The sequence below is a fragment of the Doryrhamphus excisus genome, linkage group LG2, assembly GCF_037039965.1.
Source record: "Doryrhamphus excisus strain RoL-2023G ecotype Guam linkage group LG2, RoL_Dexc_Guam_v1.1, whole genome shotgun sequence".
Lineage (NCBI taxonomy): Eukaryota > Metazoa > Chordata > Actinopteri > Syngnathiformes > Syngnathidae > Doryrhamphus > Doryrhamphus excisus.
In genome coordinates this window covers 28,375,168-28,395,266 of record NC_136358.1, presented here as the reverse complement: position 1 = coordinate 28,395,266, position 20,099 = coordinate 28,375,168, and the positions used below count along the sequence as shown (strand labels likewise).

General features: G+C 42.8%; 1 protein-coding gene and 1 non-coding gene across 3 annotated transcripts; one reads left to right on the top strand and one right to left on the bottom strand.

Moving 5' to 3' along the window:
• Window positions 1-1,761: 1,761 nt before the first annotated feature.
• trnar-ccu (transfer RNA arginine (anticodon CCU)) lies at window positions 1,762-1,834 on the bottom strand. Its single transcript has one exon. It is a non-coding gene; the product is annotated as a tRNA-Arg (tRNA).
• Window positions 1,835-5,401: 3,567 nt separating this feature from the next.
• kcnj12a (potassium inwardly rectifying channel subfamily J member 12a) lies at window positions 5,402-14,924 on the top strand. Of its 2 annotated transcripts, none has more exons than XM_058062425.2 (2): window positions 5,402-5,757; window positions 10,922-14,924. In XM_058062425.2, the coding sequence occupies exon 2, from the start codon at window positions 11,081-11,083 to the stop codon at window positions 12,380-12,382; it is 1,302 nt and encodes a 433-aa protein (XP_057918408.2). In that variant the 5' UTR covers window positions 5,402-5,757; window positions 10,922-11,080; the 3' UTR covers window positions 12,383-14,924. The 2 variants fall into 2 exon arrangements, with proteins under 2 accessions (XP_057918408.2, XP_057918402.2); XM_058062419.2 differs by having other exon boundaries at window positions 5,402-5,821.
• Window positions 14,925-20,099: the final 5,175 nt, after the last annotated feature.

The window sequence follows — 20,099 nt, the reverse complement described above, 5'->3', positions numbered from 1 at the left end:
AATGCCTTCAAATCCCGTTACCGGAATCGTGGACAGAATTGACCAATAAAAATAGAATTTACTACTAAATGCGGAATCTTGTGGTAACCGAAATGTTGTCATCCACTTCTGTATTTAGAAGATTGTTTTCTACAACTTTCATAACTATGAAAATCTTCATTTTTTATTAATATTGAATCTTACTTTGCTGAAAATTGTTGTTCAGATAGTTTTTGTCTATGGGAACATGGATAATCTCAAACTGGGTCTGGAACCAATTAACTGCGATAAATGAGGGTCAACTGTAAACCAAAGAATACTCTAACCGGGGCGTATGCTAACCAAGGTGCCACTGTATTGTATTGTATTTTATGCCAGTGGAACCCAAATGTGTCACAGCCGTGTATCACAGTATCTGCAGTATCTTAGAATTGCTGGTCTGTGGTTATGATCTAGATCAGGGGTGGGCAAACTACGGCTCGGGGGCGAAATGCGGCCCACCAAGCGTTTGAATCCGGCCCGCCAGTTACTTTCGGAGTATTTCAACTTTTAACATACTTGCTGGCAACATGACTTTCAAGTCGGATATTAGTTAAAAAAAAAACAACAACAAAACTGTAAAATTCAATTTGGTAGTTTGATGTGTTGTATTGTTTAAAGTGCTCCTGAAAAAAAGGGAAATGAGAACTGATAGTATGACACTTAATTAGACTAATAATTCAAGGTGGACTGTTAGAATTCTAAGCGTAAAATAGTGTGTGTGTTAAAAATATGTTATTTTGTTAACTCAGCCCACGAGTCAAAAGGTTTGCCCACGTCTGATCTAGATCTTAGCCATCAACGGTAACCCTTCAGTGGCGTTATCATAACACATCATATCTTTATTTCATCGTTGAAATAAAGCTACTAAATTTGAAATAAAGCTCATCCTAGTGACAAACCGCCAGTGCTGTACATCACCTCCAGTTGGTGATCCCTCGAAAAAAAACACACATGGTCCTGTCATGTCCTCTTTACGCCAGCTCTCATGTGAGCAGGACAGCTTCTCATCCCAGTCTTATGAATGACTTTCTAACTGCTTTCTTCAAAAAAAGCCTCAAGCTGAAGCCAAAAGTGGCATCCCACCATATGCTAGCACATAACTTCCATATGCCCCACTGGTTAATTCATGTTGCCAAGGCCCTTAGCTTCATTTTGTAGTATCTGTCACTGCAGCTTGACATTTAAGTCATGTGATCGTGTTTAGTAATAAAGACCGTTTTTCCGGCTTTATAGATGAGTGCACAAATAAATTGCTGTCACTATGGAGAAGGAATGGGAGACGCCACCGGGGCGGAAAAAGGGTCAGCCGCTGGTAAATTTGGGGTAGAATTAGGACTTCACTGGGCTCCGCACAGTGGGATCGACAGATGGAAGATGGGCTCCCTGGGATTGGAACCTGCTACAAATAGCTGTGCACACACTCAAACATGAAAAAAAGTTCCAACACCCACACCAACAAAGCTGCAAAACAACTACACAGTTTGCTTCAAACAATACAAATTTAAAACTGGTAAATATGCCCGAGCAAAAGTAAAGAAGCGTAATGCTGCTCACAGTTTGCTATCTAGTTCATGTTCAAGTCCGTAGTTGCTATCCAAGCCCCAATGCAGATGCAATGAAAGGAAAACCTGCAGTGTCTCGGCCCTTCACGGCAACAATTAGATTGATTTAGATTTCAGGAGGAGGAGCAGAATCCAGGATCAGAATTTAAATTTTGCCAACAATCAGTGCAAAAGCGACCACCCCAGATGGGACTCGAACCCACAATCCCTGGCTTAGGAGGCCAGTGCCTTATCCATTAGGCCACTGGGGCTTTCCAAAAGACTGTTTTTGGTTTATTGACTGGACAACATTGGCTGTGTGTTGAGTAATTTTAAATATAAGCTTTTTTATTAGTTATTTCCAAGTAACTTCAGAATATACATTTTACATGTAGTCATATACCATGAACACTTTGTCAAAGAGTGCTGTATCATTTTCGGTAGAAGGTCAGGTCAGGCTGAGGAGAAAGAAATATGGCTGCCAGGACACCGGATCTTGGGCCAACTCATGTTATCACCTGCAGGGTATCATTGGAATAGCACGCCGTGTAGGTGAAGACATGTTGAACCATCGACTTTCACCTTCCAGCCCCCCCCCGCATTGCTCCAAAGAAGCACACATTAGGTAATGAAATTCTCGCTGAGCCATATTGCTATGCTGTATTGTAAAACTCCCAAATTATATTGTAGCATTGTACTTTATTGAAAAAGGTAAGGTGCTGAAATATGTTTTTCTGTGAGCTAGCGAATCCTTTCAGAAAGTTGATAATGTACAATGTCACACTCTGGCATGAGACTTGAGGAAGCGGGGAAGGATGCAAAACACTCGGAGCAAGCTAAATGGCCGTCCGGTAGAAGCAAGAGTGCTTGATGTCAAATACGTCAATCATCTGGATACATATTAAATATCATATTACCAGGACAAAAAAAGAGAATGGAGGATACAGCCTAGGCTGCAACGACTATTCGATTAATTCGAGTACCCCGAGAGAAAAAAAAAGAGGTAGACTATATAATATGATAATGATAATATGATAATATATATATATAAGATAATTAAATGATGTCCCGTTTCTTAGTGGCTTCTTGTGTTAACTCCACAGTATATCCTCACTGTTCTATAAGAGAGCGTGTTTTTTTTGTTTTTGTTTTTTTTAGTTTTATTTGGGCAAATATATGAAACATTACAGTGCATTTCTTACATCAATCAAAATATAACTTTCCATTATTTACATTTGTATTCAACTATCTGATCACAAGCCCAAAAGGAGTAGGCTGAAGCAAAAGCTTATAAATGCCTACCCCCTTTTTAATAAGAATAGATTTTATTTACATTTATTTTATTTTTGCACAATATAATCATGTTCATGCCACAGTTTTGTTTCCCCCTGTTATTATTATCATTGTAATATTATTATTGTTATTATCGTGTTCACCAGCAGGTTGTTTTTCTGGAGGGAATAAAATTGAATAACTGAATAAACGGTGATTCAGAGGATCATCAAATAATAAAATAAAAAATTTGAGTACCTCGATTACCAACACAAAGGACAAAGACACGGTAATATCAAAGAGGCTCAAGAAAACGGCAATGCATTAAAAGAGAAAGAAAACAAAAGGTAAAAAACCAAAACAAGACAGAAGACGTAACCCTACATAACAACCCTATAACCCATTCATAACGTACAGTATATCTTAATGAAGACTATTAAATTCAGTTCCACACAATCACAATTGATACGCTGAACCAGTGCCTCTCTTTGACCAGCACCCACCCACCCCCCACCCCCGTGTCCTCTATATTGCTCTGAAAATAGCCAAAATGTGTTATACCTGTAGCCATGGCAGCGACAGTGATTCCCACTTCGTCGTCTCAATGGGTGGCAAACCCCTCATTTAGACGCAGACATGCAAAGGATATGTGAGCTGCCACCTGTGACTGTGACACCGTTACATCCCAACGCAAGCATGGATGTGCCAAACCCTTCTGATCTGCTGCTGATGGTGCGGCGCCGCGCCATCCGAGCAGGACGCAAAAAAAAGAGCGTGTACAATACCTGTTGCCGACACAGACCGAGAGGCGCTTTCAAGCAACTCTTTGAGCTCCCATTAGTCTGTGTCCTCAGCCAAAAAACACAATGGCCGGGTGATGATCACACACAGGCGATTGCAAATCACTCTTCTCAAGTCTGAAATCAGAGTGCGCAAAAAAGTGAGAGAAGGGGACTGAAATGTGAGGTTTTCCAACCCTGATGAATCATTAGTGATAAAGCTGAGGCTGAGCCGCCATGGCTGTATTTAGAAACCTTGCAGTCCCGCTGTAATCGTCCTTTCGTTCACTATTTGGCCGATAACTCCAAAAATGTCACACTTTTAAGATGGTAACTGTACCAATCCCTGGCTGAAGAGCAAGTATGTTGACCCCCACGGACTGGTTATGTGCCCTCTATGTGCCCTTGAAGCACGCTAATTTGTCCTGTCCCTTCGCCAGGAAACCTGGCGAGAAAGACAATGTTTAATAATAATAATAATAATTCAGAAATGGAAGAAAGACAATATAACACGGGGCTGCATTGCGCTCGAGTGGTAAGCGCGCAGGCCTCACAACTAGGACACCCGAGTTCAATTCCAGCCTCTGCCATCTCTGTGTGGAGTTTGCATGTTCTTCTCCGGGTACTCCGGTTTCCTCCCACTCCAAATTGTCCATAGGTATGAATGTGAGTGTGAATGGTTGTTTGTCTATATGTGCCCTGTGATTGGCTGGCCACCAGTCCAGGGTGTACCCCGCCTCTCGCCCGAAGACAGCTGGGATAGGCTCCATCACCCCCCGCGACCCTTGTGAGGAAAAAGTGGTAGAAAATGAATGAATAAAGTAAAATAAATTACAAAAGGAGAAAAATAGATAGATGGATGAACAAAATGCCACGTTTAGTATTCATTCATTCATTCATTTTTTACCACTGGTCGCAAGACTCCGGTCTCCTAGCTGTGAGGCCTGCGCGCTAACCACTCGACCGCCGTGCAGCCCATCATGTTAACACAAATGAAGTTTTTGTTATAGTTTTACAATTTTTGCGTTTTTTTTCCTTTTTTTTTGACAAAAACCAAAAAATACAGTAACCGGGACATACGCTAACTGAGGTTCCACTGTTGGAAAATGGCAATGAATGTATCAATGAATGTAATAAAAGCGCTTACTGAATATGGAAAGGAGGATTTATATTTCAATTAGTTTTTTATGGGAATGGGAAGCTTTTCATCCTGGATTGACCATAAGAGCTTCAACCGGTCTGAGACTCACCTCCATCCAACGTTATTCCTTCCGCTATGCATAGCACACACACAACTATAACGAGCTAAAAATGTAAACAATGAACTAATGGCGCATATGACAGGTGCATCACTCAGAGAGAGCGAGCGAGAGAGCGAGAGAGAGAGTCTCTTGTGAATAAGCTCTTTTCCACGAAGGTGTGATAACAGGACTTAACTCTTGAGTAGAAGAAGCAGAGCAGATGGGCTCAGCAAAGTCTGGGCTCTTCATTTAATGTGGGAAGTCTTCGCACCTCCATCACGTCTCTTCTATTTACTTTGAATCCACGCGTGTGCCAACACAACGGCGGGATCGTCAGCCCCTGTTTTTTTGTGAATGATGCATCAGGTTGCCATCAACTGGTAGTGCCATGACAGAGGAAGGGGTCTGATAGGGAGAGGAACAGGGAGGCTGCAAATGGCAGCTTCTGTGACACTTTTGCAAGGGAGGGGAAAGAGCGAGAGAGAGAGGGGAGAGAGAGAGGGGAGAGAGAGAGAGGGGAGAGAGAGCAGCAGTCCAACTAGATCAGATTGCAAAGATTGATAGAGAGAGGTGTTCACTTAATAAGCACTGAGGGACAATCTTATGGGAACTGTGAGGGACTGACTTCACATCAGTGAAGACGACTGGAAGGATTTGATTGAGAAGAGAACACAAAACACGGATGTAAAAGTCAGATTATTATTTTTTGGGGGGGGCGACTTGGGACACATTTTTTTATCGGACCGTGTAGAAGCCCTGCCTGCAAGGATGAAGAAATGTAAAGGGAGTCTTATGATACCCAGGAAGATGTGGCGATTTACTTGGGTGTTAGACTAAAACAAGACGGAAGAGCTGCTGCCATAAAAGCTGAGAATGCCTCAGTTTGGCTGACATGGACGCCAGGTGAGAAGAGAGCACTTTTTTAGTCCTGGTGTGCAGCCTGGGAGAGGACAGGTAGAAATAAAAGGTAAGAGAACTGGCAACCTAAAGCCTGATCTGTACAGATGTGGCAACATATTATTCATTCATTCATTCATTTTCTACCGCTTATCCTCACGAGGGTCGCGGGGGTGCTGGAGCCTATCCCAGCTGTCTGGGTACACCCTGGACTGGTGGCCAGCCAATCACAGGGCACATATAGACAAACAACCATTCACACTCACATTCATACCTATGGACAATTTGGAGTGGCTAATTAACCTAGCATGTTTTTGGAATGTGGGAGGAAATCGGAGTACCCGGAGAAAACCCACGCATGCACGGGGAGATCATGCAAACTCCACAAAGAGATAGCCGAGGGTGGAATTGAACCCTGGTCTCCCAGCTTGGAGGTCTGCCCGTTAACCACACGACCACCGTGCAGCCCAAACTTCTTTTAGTTAAGTGTTTTTAAAATTGTATAATTTATTTAGCATTATATAAATTAATAAAATAAAAACATTTAATTAAATTATTTATTAAAATTAAATTTAATTGAAATTAATAAATTAATAAAATTAAATAAATTATAAGAGGAGAAAAATAGATGGATGGACAAAATGCCACGTTTTTTATTCATTCGTTCGTTAATTCATTTTTTACCACTTGTCCTCAAGAGGGTTGCGGGGGTGCTGGAGCCTATCCCAGCTGTCTTCGGGCGAGAGGCGGGGTACACCCTGGACTGGTCGCAGGACTCGGGTCTCCTAGCTGTGAGGTCTGCGCGCTAACCACTCGACCGCCGTGCAGCCCATAATGTTAACACAAAAGAAGTTTTTGTTATAGTTTTACAATTTTTTGCGTTTTTTTTACTTTTTTTTTTGACAAAAACCAAAAAATACAGTAACCGGGACATACGCTAACTGAGGTTCCACTGAAACATCATCCAAAAACATCCAAAAAACCTCAGATAATCAATTTAATCAATCCATTTTCTATACCGCTTATCCTCACTAGGGTTGCAGGTATGCTGGAGCCTATCCCAGCTGACTGGTGGCCAGCCAATCACAGGGCACATATAGACAAACAACCATTCACACTCACATTCATACCTATGGACAATTTGGAGTGGCTAATTAACCTAGCATGTTTTTGGAATGTGGGAGGAAAACGGAGTACCCGGAGAAAACCCACACATACAAACTCCACACAGAGATGGCTGAGAGTGGAATTGAACCCTGGTCCCCTAACTCTAACCACTCCACCGCCGTGCAGCCCGTAACTATAAACAGTGAAAATTTAAAGGTACAGTAGATGCTACAGGTGCATCTTCTTTGTATAGAATCTAAGCGCTGCTGCACCAAGATGGTTTGCCTGGCTTTTAAATGAACACTTCTCACAAGCACCTCTCATCGCAGCCACCTGAGTTGAAACCGCAGGAACACAGATTGCTTAGAAATGCATTTACAGTACAAGCGGAACAGTCGCAGTTGACCAAAGGCCCTACAAAGCGGACAGCATCCCCGCGTGTCCAAGTGGTATTGCTTTCTATACGACGATACTTGAGAAAAGGAAAATACAAATGACACCAGAGCCGAGGCTCTTCCTTCAACAATGGCCTTCGGGAGGCGGGTTAGACTTGGTATCGTGGCGCAGCTCAGTTTCCCGCATGCTTGCTTCGTCTCCACGTGAAGTGGCGTCTCCCTCTCATTGTGCCTCTAATCCCCGCCATTATTTTTGCACATCCAATTATACATTCTGTTCGTCCTAATCAGCGGCCTCGGCTCCCTTTCCAGAGGCCCCTCTTGAACCCCCTTGAGAAGATGAACAGCAGAGAACCATGACTCTATCACACATGATGTACTCTCCATAATAAATCCTAGAGAGTTTTCACAGGACGCTTCGATAGGTACGCTCTATTGAGGATTTCAGACTGTAAAAGTAATAATGTTTAATATATATATAAAAACTATATAATTGTTCAGTCTTGTATAAAAAGCTACAAACCTTAATCCATATAATAATATACATTCATTCATTCATTTTCTACCGCTTTTTCCTCATGAGGGTCACGGGGGGTGCTGGAGTCTATCCCAGCTGTCTTCGGGCGAGAGGCGGGGTACACTCTGGACTGGTGGCCAGCCAATCACAGGGCACATATAGACAAACAACCATTCACACTCACATACATACCTATGGACAATTAATTTGGAGTGGCCAATTAATCTAGCATGTTTTTGGAATGTGGGAGGAAACCGGAGTACCCGAAGAAAACCCACGCATGCACGGGGAGAACATGCAAACTCCGAGGGTGGAATTGAACCCTGGTCTCCTCGCTGTGAGGTCTGCGCGCTAACCACTCTAATAATATACAGTTGTCTGAAATTGTGATTATTTAATGGTAACAATCTGGCTAACATTTCTAATGGGACGTCGGCACGCATTGCTTCAAAATATTCAACAAACTCCAATGCCTGTGCTTGTGATTAAGGAAGATGTAGTCACCCATGCAATTCTAACTACATGTGTTCGATATTTTTATGACACTCTTGTTTTGTTTATGCAAATACGGGGCGTGTGTATTCACGGGTGAAACAACCTATGTTCAAAAATAAAAGTGCTTATCGTATTTGTCGTATCGTATTGTGCTTATCACACAACCACACAAGCTAACCCGTGCTAGCTTCCACTTTGAAAAAAAATGATTTGTTATCCTTCTAATGAGAAACTTATTAACATTAAAAAACCATCCAAAAGAGTCTATGCCTCATCAACCACCAACCTCATCGTACCTTTCTAGATACTATCATTGGCAAGATATCACATATCATAATATTGTATTGCAAGTTGTATTGTATTTCCTACTCGTATTGGACACCCTCTTACATAACCTCTCATAGTAACAGTTTGAAGTCCTTACAAACAGCGGCTGCAATTAAAGGAGTACTTATCTAATGATATCAAGGACTCCAGGAGGGTTTTTACTTTCATTCAGGCAACACACTGGACACCCGACACGACATGACTATGAGATACTGTTCACAGCGGAGGGCTGCTCACTTTATACATTAAGATGTCTGACACTAAGCTCCGCCTGCAAAATGGTCTTGAATTATATAACACGTGGCGTTGTCATGGCCACAGACATTGAGCGTGTTCCACACGCTAATAAAAGTTACTATGGTAAAGTACCTGATACTTGGATATGCAACCCCTCGCTCTTGGATGAGGTAATCTGACTCTACATTCAGGGAACTTCACCAATAGTCCGGTGCCGTGCATCTGGGATTTGGGAGTGCACATGAGTGATCTGTCAAGTCTTCAGGGCCCAAATCAGGCAAAGCGGCTGTGGCCAGGCGATAAAAGCGGGCTGCGCCCAGAGGGGGCGACGGTCCAGCTCCCGCGGGGAAAAGCCTTTAACCTGCGGCTAAAAATGTGGCTACTCATTCCGATACGTAGCAGAGTTCTGTTCAAATATTCAAACTTAGGTGCCACCATCATTCATTCATTCACTCATTTTATACCGCTTATCCTCACCAGGGTCGCAGGGGTGCTGGAGCCTATCCCAGCTATCTTCGTGCAAGAAGTGGGGTCCACCCTGGGCTGGTGGCCAGCCAATCACAGGGCACATAAAGACAAACAACCATTCACACTCACATTCATACCTATGGACAATTTGGAGTCGCTAATTAACCTAGCATGTTTTTGGAATGTGGGAGGAAACCGGAGTACCTGGGGGGGGTACTTTCTTTTTAGAGTTGGGACACCATGGAAAGATTCCGGTCAGATAATCATTTAATCCATCCGTTTTCTGTACCGCTTATCCTCACTAGGGTTGCAGGTATGCTGGAGCCTATCCCAGCTGACTTCGGACGAGAGGCGGGGTCCACCCTGGACTGGTGGCCAGCCAATCACAGGGCACATAAAGACAAACAACCATTCACACTCACATTCATACCTATGGACAATTTGGAGTCGCTAATTAACCTAGCATGTTTTTGGAATGTGGGAGGAAACCGGAGTACCTGGGGGGGGGGGTACTTTCTTTTTAGAGTTGGGACACCATGGAAAGATTCCAGCATGTTTTTGGAATGCAAGCATGCAAACTCCACATAGTGATGGTCGAGAATGGAATCAAACTCGGGTCTCCTAGCTGTGTGGCCTGCGTGCTAACCACTCAACCATCGTACAGCTACCATATATCTTATTGACCCAAATATAAAACGTAGGATGACCAAACTTCTGTCCTGTTTTTACGTCCTATTTATTTTAGACAGTGATAAAAATGGGATAGGCTCCAGCACCCGCCGCAATGAATGAATGAATGATTTTGCCTTGTCTTGAAAAAGAGGGGTCGTCTTACATTTGGGGTTGTCTTATATCTGATATCTGTATCAATACAGGAAATGTAAACAAGTACTGTATGTGATTAAGGGGCATGGCACATTGGGAGGAAATGTATACTGCATCTTCATCTTCATCTTCAAATGATTAATATGACAAAATGCACCAAAAGGGGTCAAATAGAGTCCCACTCCCTTCCATGCCCGCATGCAGCATCTGGTACAGTGCATCTATGGAATAAGTGGCACACATAGAATCCCGTCGGGACTTAGTGTAAGCGCATACAGACGTGCAGCAAAAGTAGTCCTCTGAAAAGGACAATAGATAGTTTGGGTCTCAAAAGAACAGAGGGGGGGCTTGTCTGCCGGGTGCGTCATGTCTGCATGGCACCCCGGCTGATGACGCTATAAATACGAGCAAGACAAACTGAAAACTGACAATTTATAGACTTTGCATTCACTTCTGGCATAAGAAATGACAGCCTGTCACATTTTGTAAAAGCCTAGCCAGACACTAGCATTGGTTGCTACATGTTACCACCCAAATCCAATAAGTAGCTCCATTCCAGCTCAAAGGGATAATTGGTTTTTTTATGCAGGGAAAGAGAGTTGTGGTGAGGAGAAGTAAATTATTTTAGGTTTATTTTATATTTCGAAGGTTAAAAAGACGCGGTTACTTGATATTGACAATGTAAAGTAGGAATAACGTACCTGTATGCAAGACCGTCACACTTCCTTAGTCATCTGATAAGATGTTGTCATATTTTTGTCAATGGTACACTGAAACTACTGTTCTCTCCTCTTCAGAGGGACCGGACTCAAGCTCAAGACTCCCTCCCTACTCCCTGTCGATGGCTCTCTCGAACGCAACCCCCCTTGTGATTAGGCTTTGAGGAACCCTCCATCACACACTGGGACTCCAGGCCAGCCCCTCAGCTTCTGATCCTGCCACCCAAGGTGTCGGGACCATGAGCGTGGGAAGGATCAACCGCTACAGCATCGTATCGTCCGAGGAAGAGGGCCTCCGCCTCACGACCATGCACGGCATGAACGGTTTTGGCAATGGCAAGATCCACACACGCCGCAAGTGTCGGAACCGCTTTGTCAAAAAGAACGGTCAGTGCAACGTGCAGTTTGCCAACATGGACGACAAGTCGCAGCGCTACATTGCAGACATTTTCACCACATGCGTCGATATTCGCTGGCGATGGATGCTGGTGGTCTTCACTCTTGTCTTTGTGGTCTCCTGGCTTGCCTTTGGTTTGGCCTTTTGGGTCATCGCTTTGCTGCACGGGGATCTGGATAACCCAGCAGGAGATGACAACTTCACCCCGTGTGTCCTTCAGGTGAATGGATTCGTGGCTGCCTTTCTCTTCTCCATTGAAACACAGTCTACAATCGGTTATGGCTACCGTTGTGTCACCGAGGAGTGCCCGGTGGCGGTCTTCATGGTGGTGTTCCAGTCCATAGTGGGCTGCATCATTGACTGCTTCATGATCGGTGCCATCATGGCCAAGATGGCGAGGCCTAAAAAGCGAGCGCAAACGCTCTTGTTCAGCCACAATGCTGTCATTGCGATGCGGGACGGTAAACTGTGTCTCATGTGGAGGGTGGGGAACCTTCGCAAGAGCCACATTGTGGAGGCCCACGTCAGGGCGCAGCTCATCAAGCCTCGGATCACAGACGAAGGGGAGTACATTCCTCTGGACCAAATAGACATCAATGTGGGCTTTGACAAAGGCCTGGACAGGATTTTCCTGGTTTCGCCCATTACGATTCTCCATGAGATAGACGTGGAGAGCCCGCTTTTTGGGATCAGCAAACATGACCTAGAAACTGCCGACTTTGAGATCGTCGTCATCTTGGAAGGGATGGTGGAAGCAACGGCCATGACCACGCAGGCTCGTAGCTCCTACTTGGCCTCCGAGATCCTTTGGGGCCACAGATTTGAACCTGTCTTATTTGAGGAGAAGAATCTTTACAAAGTGGATTACTCACACTTTCACAAAACCTACGAGGTCCCGTCCACGCCCAGATGCAGTGCCAAGGACATGGTGGAGAACAAATTCCTTGTACCCACTTCCAACACATTCTGCTACGAAAACGAGCTAGCTTTCCTCAATCGGGAAGATGAGGACGAGGATGTCGGCGGCGGTGGTCGGGCGCTGGCAAATCTCAGTCCAGACCGGAACAGCCGGCATGAGTTTGAACGCTTGCAGGCCACCAGGACACTGGATCAAAGGTCTTATCGGAGGGAGTCTGAAATATGACCTCTTAAAAACTGAAAACGCAGAACAAAGTGCCATATAGGAGAAGCTGACTCGTGCGGCCGGATATGAAAAGTTTAGTTTTTACATCCTCACTTTGAATGAAGGGAGTTATAATAACACACCACAAATTGTGTAAATACATTTCTTAATCATGGCGTATTTCGAGTGAAAAGTAGAACGCACTCTGTCAACTTCTTGTTGAGAACAACATTGTTATTGTTTAATTTGCTGGACGGGGGAGTTCAGTGACACATTGAAAATTCAAACGCAGCGAGCCGCAATAAAACACCTGATCACGAGCCACTGAGAAGAACACAATTAGACATTTATTCGGGTTAAGTTGTAATTCCCGAAATCAACGCTACTTGTACTGTTAAGGGAAAAAAACACAGTGACTCAAATGCAACACATTGAGGTAAATATACTGTATCAAACAAAACTGAGAAGACCCTTAAGTGACGATACTAAACTTAATCCTGTTGTCGGCTATTTAGGCAATAATCATTTTTACTGAATAATACTTCTATAGAAACTGCACACGACTACTTTAAAGTATATTCACATTCATTTCTATAGTATTGTCACTTGAGAAGATACTGTAACGTAGATTTTGCTGAAATGTGAGGGGTGTATGAGAGGTGGTACACTCTGGACTGGTCGCCAGCCAATCACAGGGCACGTATAGACAAACAACCATTCACACTCACATTCATACATATGGAAAATTAACTAATTAACCTAGCATGTTTTTTTGGAATGTGGGAGGAAACCGGAACTCCACACAGACTCCACACAGAGATGGCCGAGGGGTGGAATTCAACCCCGGTTTCCTAGCTGTGAGGTCTGAACGCGCTAACCACGCGACCACCGTGCAGCCAACCATCGTTATATTATACATTAATATTAGCGGTGTCACGAGATCTCACGAGACTAAAACATGACAATATTTCTCATCCTTGTGGCCTGGGACAAAAATGAAGTGGATAATCGAAGTGGTGTATATTATTATTATCAATTATTATTATCAATATATTGCCAGGAAGAGGATTGGTTTCAGCACATTGGTATGTTGGTTCTGAAGAACAACGGCATGAACGGGGTTCTTTTGCCAGTCATGCAGTCTCATTGTCTTGGTGGGCTGAGGAGGGGCCGTTAGCATACGTACACAGTGCAGAAGAGTGTAGAAAATAAATGAGGATTGCAATATATTGTCATATTTTTTATATTTTTACATTGTCTGGTCTCGTAGACTGACTCTCTCGTGACACCCCTAATTGTTGCATATTATAACTTCCAACAGAACAAAATCGAGTGGATTGAGAGTGGGCATTTTTAAAGGAGCACCTTAACATGTTTGTTGTATTTAAGCAAAACCCTTATAGGACTATGGCAAATAAAATACCCCAAATTAGTTTTTTTTTCACCAACTATACTAAAATATCTATGCATATCATTAATAATGTCAGGGGTAAATAACAGATCACATTTGAAATATTTTTACTATTTAATAACTTATACATTTAGTAAATAATACATTTTGTACTGCACATAAACTAGAATATTACTGATGAAAAATCATTTAAAAAAATACTGCACAGTACGCACAGTATCAACAGACGGCATCTTAAAGGGGTTCTATTATGGTCATTTTTCTGCCCTTTGTATTGACTCCTATAGAGCAGCTGCGCATAATAACCAGCACAGGAAGCTTTCTAGTTCTTCCAGAACCTGCACCTATTCAGCTGTATTTGTTTGGATTTTGTGCTTCCCGCCTCAAAAACAATGATTATTAACATTTACTCTCATGGATGGAAAATAAAACCTGATTAATCCCAAATAAGCACACAAAATGAAATAATAAATACTCATCAGTAAAAGGGTATTCTGTCACAAAATGAATTATTGATGGTTACATGCAGTAAGAGTGTATGTGAAGGGAAACTTGAAGTGAAAGCTCAGGAAAGGACCGTGAAATGCTTGCAATGTTGGTCACCAAGTCTGTCACTTTAAACCCCCTTCATTTGTTATTTTTCCTAAACATGAACTACGATATGAAGCTCATTGCCTTCTGGGAAGGATTTGTATGTTTGATGTTTCCCTGCATCACACAGTTATTTGTGGTTTAAAAATAAGCTGAAGCGCCACAAAATGTCCTGCATAATTGAATCATTTCATATGATATTATGTCACATTTTCTTTTGCTGTCATCCACCTGAGCCCTTAAGAATAAACACGCATTTTTCTATATATATTATGAAGAAATCTATAGTGTAATGGCATACTGACATTATAGAACTGGCTGAATACAGCAGCTTATTTTTATACAACATTGTTTTTGATAGAATTATCAGAATTTAAAAAAATTAATCACTATGGAGAGGATGGTTTAATTTTCATTTTAGCACCTATTTTAACAAGTATTTCTCTTAAAGGGATGATTTGAAAAATCCTTTGACCTCTGTAGAAGTCTTCCTAAGTCCAGTAAATCGACTACTGGGCTTCTGATTTCCATTCAATCATCTAAGTCATTCAAATAAAACAAAGTCAAACAAATAATGTTTTGATTCTTTTTTTTTTGATGCATCACCATGAAGGCTGTTTTTAAATGAGATGCAACCAAGCTTCACGTCCATCCATCCCATCTGTTTTCTATGCTGCTTATCGTCATTAGAGTCACAGGGGTATGCTGGAGCCTATCCCAGCTGACTTTCAGCGAGGGGTGGACTACACCCTGGACTGGTCGCCAGCCAATGGCAGGGCAGATTCATGTCCATCTATCCATTTTTGATACCGTTTATCCTCATTAGGGTCACAAGGGTATGCTGGAACCTACCCCAGCTGGCTTCCGGCAAGAGGCGGGGTACATCCTGGACTGGTTGCCAGCCAATCGCAGGTTAGAGTCATGTCCATCCATCCATTTTCTATAACGCTTATGCTGATTAGGGTCATAAGGGTATGCTGGAACCTATCCCAGCTGACTTCCGGCGAGAGGCGGGGTACACCCTGGACTGGTCGCCAGCCAATCACAGGTTAAAGTCATGTCCATCCATCCATTTTCTATAACGCTTATCCTCTTTAGGGTCAAGAGGGTATGCTGGAACCTATCCCAGCTGACTTCCGGCGAGAGGCGGGGTACACCCTGGACTGATCACCAGCCAATCACAGGGCAGATTCATGTCCGTCCAACCATTTTCTATTCTGCTTATCCTCACTAGGGTCATGGGGGTATGCCGGAGCCTATCCCAGCTGACTTTCAGCGAGGGGTGGACTACACCCTGGACTGGTCGTCAGCCAATCGCAGGGCAGATTCATGTCCATCTATCCATTTTTGATACCGTTTATCCTCATTAGGGTCACAAGGGTATGCTGGAACCTACCCCAGCTGGCTTCCGGCAAGAGGCGGGGTACATCCTGGACTGATCACCAGCCAATCACAGGGCAGATTCATGTCGGTCCAACCATTTTCTATTCTGCTTATCTTCACTAGGGTCATGGGGGTATGCTGGAGCCTATCCCAGCTGACTTCCGGCGAGAGGCGGGGTACACCCTGGACTGGTCGGCGGCCAATCGCAGGTTAGATTCATATCCATCCATTTTCTACACCGCTTATCCTCATTAGGGTCAAGGAGGTATGCTGGAACCTATCCCAGCTGGATTGGTCACCAGCCAATCGCAGGGCAGATTCGTCAAATTATTCCCAAAGGTCCAAAGGTCTTTTGGCTAAGTAAGATCATTTTATGGTCCCTTTATATCCCTTCTTTAGGACGAATCATGTATAATATTTCATTATCACGTGCGTACCCTCCAGGATCGATGAGGTACCGTAAAATGTAACAGGTGTTATTTATTCATGTGAAATAATCCTGGACTATTAGTATGAGATTAGGTGTTCTTAAATGATTCATGTTGACCCACAGAAAGTGAGAAATCATGCCGGCCACTGGCTGCACGAGGGGATCACTATGCTGTAAACCCGTCGCCAAGTTCCATTATGCAACCAGCCCTCCAAGTGCTCGGGATGACACGGAAAGTAGAAGTGAAGCTTCTTTCTGGATTAATTGAAGATCTTATTAATGATCCATGAAAGCATTATGGATTTTTTATCACCGTTAACACGGCTTGAGGAACTCTTGGCTTTGAAAATGAGCTGCCTTTTAATAGCCGCGGTGGATAGCGGCATCACAGTAGGATTAGACACGGAGAAGTTCCGGACAATCAAGGGCATGTCAGGGTAATCTATCCAGGAAGTCACAGATGTAGATGGATAACAAAGAACTTTTTTGTGGGGGGATCATTGTTTGGAACCAGGGGGTGTTTCCAAGCTTTGTTTCCACCAAGCAGTACAATTTGGTTTGGTGAAGTTTGGTATGGAATAATTTTATTATTTTTTTATTATTATTATTTATTTATTTTATTATTATTAATTTATTTTATTATTATTTATTTATTTTATTATTATGTATTTATTTTATTATTATGTAATTATTTTATTATTATGTAATTATTTTATTATTATTTATTTTATTATTATTATTATTATTGTTATTTTATTATTTTTATTATTAATTATTTTATTATTATTAATTTTAATAATTTACCACTGAGCAGGCTGCGCTTCGCCTGCGCCAAGAATAGACCAGGTTGGAGCTGGCTACCCTGTTGCGCCCCCACGCCCCTCTCGACACAGCCCAAAATTACCTACCAAATTACCAAATCATTTACCACTGAGCAGGCTGCGCTTCGCCTGCGCCAAGAATAGACCAGGTCGGAGCTGGCTACCCTGGTGCGCCCCCATGCCCCTCTCAACACAGCCCAAAATTACCTACCAAATTACCAAATTGGCTGCTCACAGCAGTGCGCTGGACAAAATTATCACTGCGTGGGGTGCGCCACGCTCCGCCACTCTGCGCCACCTTGCACTGCGCCGCAAAATTAGAGACCAAAGTGTGCCACAAACAAAACAGAAAGAGAATGTACCAAATCCCCGTAACAGATCAGTCGAAATGTTATTACTTCCGGATCAATTCAGGCTGCGCTTCGCCTGCGCCAAGAATAGACCAGGTCGGAGCTGGCTTCCCTGGTGCGCCACCACGGTCATCTCGACACAGCCCAGTCTACCAAATTACCAAATTAGCTGCTCACAGCGGTGCGCTGGACAAAATTACCAATGCGTGGGGTGCGCCATGCTCCGCCACTCTGCGACACGACATTAGAGCCCAAAGTGTTTCACAGTGTTTCAGTTTATTGAAGTGTTTGCACTTCTTGGCCACTGACAAAACAGAAAGAGAATGTACCAAATCCCCGTTCCAGATCAATCAAAATGTTATTACTTCCTGATCAATTTGGTAAATAAAAGCTATTTCAGGAAGTCTACAAATTTCTCACGTCATCATTTAGTTAAAATTATGCAATAGCAAATTTAAGCACCTAAGATCTCTTGGGACAGTCCCTTCTGTGGCTTCCGAAGAACAGCCAGCTGGGGCCTGCATGCACATACACACCCCTACACACCCCTACACACACACACACACACACGGATACTATAAAACAAAAACACCAAACAAAGACTTCTGGAGCCAGACCAGGACAAAACAGCCATACCTGGATATTCAATGTTAAGATTCTTTATGTAGCGTACATGCTTTATTCGGTCAACTGCCAAATCTCATATAGGTGGATACTATCCGGTCGCATGGAAGCATGATTATATGTTAGTAAAATTCCCATTCATTTTAATTGGCCATCTTGGTAATGGTAATGGTAATGGTTTCATTTCATTTCAACATGCATCAGATTACAATTGAATGCATCACATAATCAGTTCCCAGTTCCACATGTCCAAAAGGAGTAGGAAGAAGCAAAGCTTATTAAATCCTACCCCTCTATCTGGTACTTTTACAATCACTAACTGTTACATTTGTTCACTTCCTGCTTTCCATAATACATTTTTTTTAAAGTGATATGACCATACAATGACAATGGTCGCGGGGGGTGCTGGAGCCTATCCCAGCTGTCTTTAAGCGAGAGGCGGGGTCCACTCTGGACTGGTGGCCAGCCAATCACAGGGCACATATAGACAAACAACCATTCACACTCACATTCATACCTATGGACAATTTGGAGTGGCTAATTAACCTAGCATGTTTTTGGAATGTGGGAGGAACCGAGGGTGGAATCGAACCCTGGTCTCCTAGCTGTGAGGTCTGCGCGCTAACCACTCGTCCACCATGCCGCCCTCTTCATCCTTGTATTTAGCAAACATCAACTACTTGTATTGTTTCTTGAATTCGCTCATCGTTGTGCATTGTTTGAGGTCAACGATTGGGCCCAGACCTTGACCGATGAAGGAATAGAAGATTGTGAAGATTTCATGTCATTTAGGATACAATGCAAATGAGCAAATGAGCTTCTATTAATTAGATGACTAACTTGGGTGAAGGAGTTGTGAACCCCATTGTGTCCCCATACAATGAGCCTCTCCTGTAAGGCAGGTGTCTATGTGTTGATTCATGAAGTGACATGACTGGACAACCTGAGGGGGCCTACTCTCATTTCCGGGTTCCCAACCCTTGATAATTACCTTGGCGTGCGTGCCCGAAGGCCGTGTATAGACATGACAGCCACTAGATATAAATGGATGCCGAGAAATGATGTGAAAAAGCAACAAAAAAAAAAAAAAAGTGGTGCTTGAAAAGAAATACAAATAAACAGAAGTCATGAGCTACTGCTTTGATTTGGTTCCATAAAGACTATCCTCACTGGTGCCAAACATACAGATGGATGCTCACAATTCAGTTTCTCCTTAAGGGTTTCTTTGTTTAATTGCAGTCCATTGTGTTAGCGTTATTTGCTGAGGTTAAAAGAAGCAGTAGAGCTTCTACTGTAAGGCTCAAAGCTCCATGAAACCAAACATTTGTTTACATTTATGCATCAAAGTAGTTGAGGTAAATTATATTCTGTTTATTCATACAATAAATCCCGTTTCGGAATTCCCTCCCCCACATAATCGTGGATTTCTTTTCATTTTTGGTAACTTTAATAAAAAATGCTTTGAATAAAAATGTTTTGATAGTGATATATGCAGCTATGAATCCACCAGTCAATTCACTCAACATTTTCCAGCAGGAAGAAGCTTTCATGAGACATGATATTAAGTAACTGTATTATGCGCTAACAATGGATCTGCGCGATCGATCGATAGCGCTGCGCCCGAGATGGATCCATCGTTAGCGCACAAATCGATCGATTTCTGCGCTCACGATGGATATAGCTGCCTTGCGCTGGAGACCGATGCTTTGATTTGACAACAAAAGGAACGTTGAAATAAAAGTATCTCATAAATACACAAGTTTGTGTTGGTTTGTGAAATAGATAGACATTTGTTAACTTGTAGTTGTTTGTTTTATTGTGTCTAAAAATATATATTGCCTTCGAAAGCTAATAATAATAGAATACTTTCTTTAGGGTTAGCGTTAGGGTTAGGGAAATGTTTTGCTTTTATTTATTAGATTATCAATTTTATTTTAAAAAGGGAGATGCAAGATCACATCATACACATGTTTAATCTGTAATATACCATCGATCTTGAGCGCAGAAATCGATCGATTTGTACGCTAACAATGGATCCATCTCGGGCGCAGCGCTATCGATGGCGCAGATCCATCGTTAGCGTGTAACAACTGCACCTAATAGCATGTAAAACTGAATTTAAAATGGG